Source organism: Charadrius vociferus, unplaced genomic scaffold (assembly GCF_000708025.1).
Source record: "Charadrius vociferus isolate BGI_N301 unplaced genomic scaffold, ASM70802v2 scaffold1284, whole genome shotgun sequence".
In the NCBI taxonomy this organism is placed as follows: domain Eukaryota; kingdom Metazoa; phylum Chordata; class Aves; order Charadriiformes; family Charadriidae; genus Charadrius; species Charadrius vociferus.
The window spans coordinates 382,543-388,577 of record NW_009648060.1 but is presented as its reverse complement, the minus strand read 5'-3'; the positions used below and the strand labels follow the sequence as shown (position 1 = coordinate 388,577).

The following is a 6,035-nucleotide window of genomic DNA, read 5'->3' as shown; positions in this document are numbered from 1 at the left end:
GCCTGTGGGCTGAGCCGTGCGGCCACCGCAGTGGACACAAAGTGTCCTGCCAGCTTGTCCCCAAGGAGGCTTGGTGGGGTGGCCCAGAGTGGGACCCAGGCAGGTCTGCGTGTGCTGGGGCAGTGCTGGGGCAGCTGCCATGGCTGAGCACCATGCAGCACCCATGGGAGGGCCATCAGCACCCACGGGAAGGACATCAACAGCCATGGGAAGGCCATCAAAACCCACAGGAGGGACATCAGCAGCCACAGGAGGGACATTCAAACCCACAGGAGGGACATCAGCACCCACAGGAGAGCCACCAGCACCCATGGAAAGGCCATCAAAACCCACAGGAGGGACATCAGCACCCACAGGAAGGACATCAACAGCTATGGGAGGGACATCAAAACCCAAAGGAGGGATACCAGCACCCACAGGAGGGACATCAAAACCCATGGAAGGGACATCAGCACCCACAGGAGGGACATTAGCACCATGGGAGGGCCACCAGCACCCATGGAAGGGCCATCAAAACCCACAGGAGAGACATCAGCACCCACGGGAAGGACATCAACAGCCATGGGAGGGACATCAAAACCCACGGGAGGGATACCAGCCCCCACAGGAGGGACATCAAAACCTATGGAAGGGACATCAGAACCCATGGGAGGGACATCAAAACTCACAGGAGGGCCACCAGAAACCATGGGAGAGTCATCAGCACCCACAGGAGGGACATCAAAAGGCACAGGAGGGCCACCAGCAGCCATGGGAGGGCCATCAAAAGCACAGGAGGGCCACCAGCACCCACTCAGTGGCCAAGCACCAGGCTCAGGAGCCCTTCCCCAGCGGCTGCCAATGCCTGGGCACGCAGCCCACCCAGGGGGCTCGACCCCCAGCTCAGCCCGGGGCACCAGGCACCCCCTAACCGAGCACCCCAAGGCCGCCACCCCCAGCCGGCACTGTGGGGAGCACCGCTCCTCGCCGTCCCCCTGAAACCGCTGGCTCCCTCGGCCCTGCTAAACTCGTTAGCGGCTGGCAAACGTCAGCAGGGCAGCAGCGAAGCGCCAAATGCGATTACAGCGCCCGTCTCGCTTTCTCCTTTCCCCCCCTCCCCGGCCTCATTGCAGCCCCTTTTATCACGGAGGCGGCGAGCCGGGAGGGAGAAAAGCAATCGGAGCTTATCTCGGGCTGAGACCGTCCTGCTCCAGCCCTGATTTATGGCTGGCTGCAAGGGACTCCCGGCATCATCACTGCAATTAAAGGAGCATTAAAAATAAAAGCAGGGGAAGGGACCGGGGGAGGGTTAGCGCTTGCGTAGGGCTCCCCCCAGCGCTGCCTGAAAAGTTGGGGTACCCAGGGCGGGCATCCCAGCTCGGGGATGCTCTCCTGTGGCTGTCGCTGCACAGGGACCACCAGGTCTCCCCGGGTGAGTGAGACAGGGGAGCCCTGGGTGCAGGACTGGGCTCAGAGGAGGGTGGAGGGGGTGGGAAGGGTGCCGAAAAGGGGCACGTGTTGGCCGGGCAGGGCTGTGACACGCTGGGAAATGTCCCTGCGCCCAAAGGTTGGCATTGGGGACAGCGAGGACGCTGCCTCGCTCTGCCGTGTCCCCGCCTGCTGGGCCAAGGGTGGGAAGGTGGGTTGGAGCCCAAGCGTCCCCAAGGACACCGGGGACCACCGCGCGGAGGGGCTGGCAACACCCACCTTCCTCAGAACACTGGGACTGGCGGTGACAGCAGGACAAGGGGGTGGCAGCAGGACAGGGCTGCCCCAGGGGGAAAGCTCTGACCACAAAAAAGCACAGCGAGTCCCAGGATGGCATCCTGGGAAGCCAGACCCACACTGTGGGGTGTCCGGAGCCCACACGAAGCCGTGGCCCCCCCTAAGCTCACGGGGAGGGAGGGGCGACGCTCCGAGAAGCTCCCTGGGACGGCTACGGGGATGTGTACCAGGGAAAAAGCACGAGCGTGTTCGTCAGCTCCGCTTGCGTACGGTGAACTTTACAGAGCGCAGCCGTGCCCCGGCATAGGGAACGACCTGGGAGCGGGCCAGGAAAGAGCAGCGCTGGCAGCCCGCAGGTTGCAGAGCCGCGGGGAGCCGGCTGCTGTTTAGCACTTTATTAAAACGAACGTGAAGAGCCAGCACCCGCTTCGCCCAGACTCGCGCTCTCCCGCGGGGAAACCGCCGCTAAAGGAAAACTCAAACGGCAGTAAATGAGTTTCAACCAGGGCAGGTTTTAGGTCTCAGCCTGCTCCAAGGATGTATCGGACCCTCAGATCCAAAGCCAAGGGTGACCCACAAGTGATGATCGCAGAAATAAGAGGGCAGGAGGGAGGGCGAGCAGCCAGCGGAACACCCAACCCATGTGAAATGAGGCGCTGTCTGTCCCCCCTCCAGGCAGATTTAACACGTTTCCATTAAATCAACGTGAAAGAAGGGGAAATCTCCTGTCTAAATTCAGATTAGCCGGGGCTGCGGGCTAGGAGGGGTTCAACCTGGGGACACCTGGTACCAGAAACAGCACCTGAGAGGGAACCTACTCCCCCAGCGAAGAGATTGTCCTGGAAGACATTAAAGTGCCTAAATTCACTGAAGTCCCACTGTACAGACCCACAGGGGGACAACGAGAGCCTTGTCCCCTCCACGGGCTGCAGCCACGCAAGGGGAGCGGTCCCATCCCACAGGCACAACTGGTGGGTAAGAACCTGAGCAGGATTAAAGGAGAGGGGAGTCAGAGCCAGAAAAAAACCCACCCCTACGTTCACCTTGGGAAATCTGCAAGGAGACGCCTCATCCCACTGTCTGCATTCAGCTGGCAAAGCTCATTAAAAAGAGGTGGCCTTTCACTGCCCTTTTCAAACCTGGAAATTCAGGCCTTTTCCATGACAAAAAGAAAAGGTGAATTAAGAGATGAAATGCCGGAGGAGGAGGTAAACCAGCCCTCCAAGCCCAGCTACAACCGTGCCCGCCGCCAGCCGTGCCCAAAGGAAATCCAGGGAATCCTCCAGGCGGGCGTGCAGCCTCAGGACCTGCCGGCGTGTGTTTTCCCGGTCCTCGGAGTTGTCAATGACGTGAGTCGCTAATTTGCGCTTCTCGTCCAGCGGCAGCTGGGAGGCGATGCGAGCTTCTGCCTCCGCCTGGGACAGCCCGTTCCTCTTCATCAGCCGAGAGAGCTGCGTCGGTGGGTCGCTGCCGGGACAGGAGGGCGGCGCTGAGATGGGGGTGCGGGAGGGAAGAGGGGATTTGCCTGCCTTCCTTGGCACGAGGGGGAAAAGCCGGGGTAAAGTGTGGGGGAGAGATGCTCCCCGCTTCATTTCGGATCTGGCGCAGCCATCCTGCTCGGATCAGTGGAGCCAGCACCCAAGCTGACGCCGCTGCGTGTTTTCGGCATTCTTTTTTTTCCCACAACACCGCGGCAGCGCCCCAAACGCTGCCCCAGCCAACGGAGCGCAGGTGGTGGGAGGCCGAAAGACAGCGATTTTCCCTGTACTATGGTGCCAGGTTTCAGGGCAACCTCAGTAAGAAGCCCCTCGTACACTAGGAAAACGGAAGGTGTCGCCTCTCACACCAACAGAAAAGAGGTGGCATTGTCGAAAGGCTTCAGCTAAATCCTCAGCAGAGCACGAGGGACGCGATGGTCCCCTCCAGCCTCTAAGAGAGGTGACAGCATCCCAGCCCTCATGGTTCACGTGGCACTTACCAATAAACCAAGACCGTGTATTTCATAAACTTGGTCAATCTGTTGGTCTCGAAGAGCAGAGGGATGTCGAGGATCACGTAGCGGTAGCCTGCAGAAATGCCAACACCCCCAGCCAAAAAAAAGGGAACAGTGTTACTTGCATTCCCAAATCCCTCCCGCTGCACGCGCACCGCGGCCACGGCTGCTCCAGCAAAGCAAGCGGGAGAGTTCTACAGCTGCACGGTTACAGCCAAGAGGAGAGCAGAGCCTGCTCGCCCTCCTCCTTCACGGAGGGAGGAAAAGGTTTCATTCTGACTTTCCAGAGGAAAAAAAAAAAACCCACAACAAAAAACCAATGAAAAACCAAAAAACAAACCCTAACCTGGATGATCTCAGACCAAAGGTGAAGCTGCAGAAATATAATGAGGAGCTGAAACAAGAAGCTCAAATGAAAGTGCCTGTGCCTGGCTGGCGAGAGCGGCAGTCACGCCGTTGTTGCTGGCCTCTCCAGGGGAGCAGTGCCCACAGCAGAATTTGCTCTCCGCTCTGCCACGTGTCCAAGACTTTGCTGGGCTGCGGTCATTTGAACTGATGTTTCCTGGCTTGGTTCTCTTCCTTTTTTGGAAAGCTTTGGCTAAACGGTTCCATTTTTTCCAAGGGGAGCAAGGAAATCCTTGCAGACCTCTCACACCCGTGACACTGAAACACGGGGGTGCCTCCAGGCACAGCCCCAAGGCCTGAAACCTAACCGAAACTGGCCAAGTTTGGTTCAAAACCGCTGTCACCATGTGGAGCAGCTGGCAGAGGAGAGCTTGTAACTGCCCGCCACCATCCTCCCGGAACCCTGCAGCCCACCCCAGGCTCTCTGTGTGCCTCTGCCCTTTGCAAGTGCCAACTTCCCCGGCAGCTGGCAGCATTTGGGGACATCGGGGTACGAGCGAGGGCAGGGGAAAGCTGCGAGCCAGGACCTTGTTCCCCCGTGTGTCCCCAAGCTGTGGGGACACCTCTAGTTTTGCTGGTGTCCCCTCTTTATAACCCAAACTCCCTAACAGAGCTTGACAAAGCCTTGACAAAGACATCATCATCCAACAAGCCACCATTTTACCAGCATCTCCGCCCAGAGAGACTCCTTGCTGCCCTACAGTTTGATCGATAAGAGCTTTCCTTACACAGCGATCCTTAGAGACAACATCCAGCTATCCCAAATCATTAAAACCTGACTAATGAGGACAAAGCAGCCTGCTGAAGACACACGGCGCTCTCGCCGAGGGGCAGGACAGCATCCGCCTCCCGAGCGGGCAGCCCTGGGTTCAAGACTCCATCTCTGGCTCCCGGCTTTCCTGCCTGTTGCTTCCATCGCGCTTTCTCCTCCTCCTCCTCCTCCTCCTCGCCCCGCAGCAGAGCACGGCCCCCGCGGTGCCCCAGCACAGGCCTATTCAGCTGTCACAGGGCTCAGCTTTGATAAGCTCCGCGAAACCAGACTGACTCTATTAAGACATCCTTCTGTCTACACGGAGACCTCCAAAACAGCTGGTGATCTTATCTGGCATTTGATTAGACCAAGTTTGACAGCTGTATTTGTTATATTTATCAGGGGAAAAAGCGGGACTTCGGAAACCACAGCTGTCAGCCCATTTCTCACCTTATCGAGACTAAAAGGGCTCCGCAGCTTTCATTGAAGCCCGGGGAGGTTTGGGACAGGGAAGAATATTTGGCCATTTCGGAAGGTATGACATTATCCTGCAAATAATCTCAGAAGAGGCCTCACAATGCTTTTCTCAGGCCCTACAGATGTACTTTAAACCATAGAAGAAGGTGGTGGTGAAGGGCGGCAGTGAAAGGCAGGAATGAATCCTCCAAACGCCGACGTGAAAGGCCACCGGTGGCAGAGCACAAAGGCCGTCACTCAACACCGGTTCCCTTTCGCCTTTCCTGTCCCTCTCCCCACTTTAAAACCAAAGGCAGAGCAAGCAGGGCCAGCTCCTGCCTGAGCAGGAGTCCCCGTGTGCTGGGACGCGGCTTCTTACCTAGCACAAAGTACTTCAAGATCTGCTTCAGCATCTCCTTCTGGATCTCCGGGTGGGTGATGGAGTTCAGCAGCTGCCGTTTCTCCGGGTGGGAGAAGATAATGTTTCCTAGAGCCTCACGATTTATCTCTCCGTTCTCCAAGAGGATCTCGGTACCAAAGTAACGCACTATCTGCTGATAGGCCTTGAAGTGGGGCTGCACCACTGATAACATTAAACAGCCGGAGGTTAGAGCCAGTTCTACAGCACAGTCGGCGTTTGCATCAGCGATCGGCCTCAAATGAGTTTTGTTCATTAAATAACCGAGCTTATTCTCCTCAGCGGGCAGCACATCTGCCTGCCAGCAC

General features: G+C 57.8%; 1 protein-coding gene across 1 annotated transcript in view; it reads right to left on the bottom strand.

The window, feature by feature from the left end:
- Positions 1-2,885: 2,885 nt before the first annotated feature.
- DCAKD (dephospho-CoA kinase domain containing) overlaps positions 2,886-6,035 on the bottom strand; it is a 5,064-nt gene continuing 1,914 nt past the window's right edge. Inside the window, exons 2-4 of the mRNA XM_009883719.1 lie at positions 5,689-5,892; positions 3,683-3,770; positions 2,886-3,171 (exon numbers count right to left, since the gene is read on the bottom strand). Coding sequence (XP_009882021.1) covers positions 2,886-3,171; positions 3,683-3,770; positions 5,689-5,892 — 578 coding nt within the window. The remainder of the gene's footprint in view (positions 3,172-3,682; positions 3,771-5,688; positions 5,893-6,035) is intronic.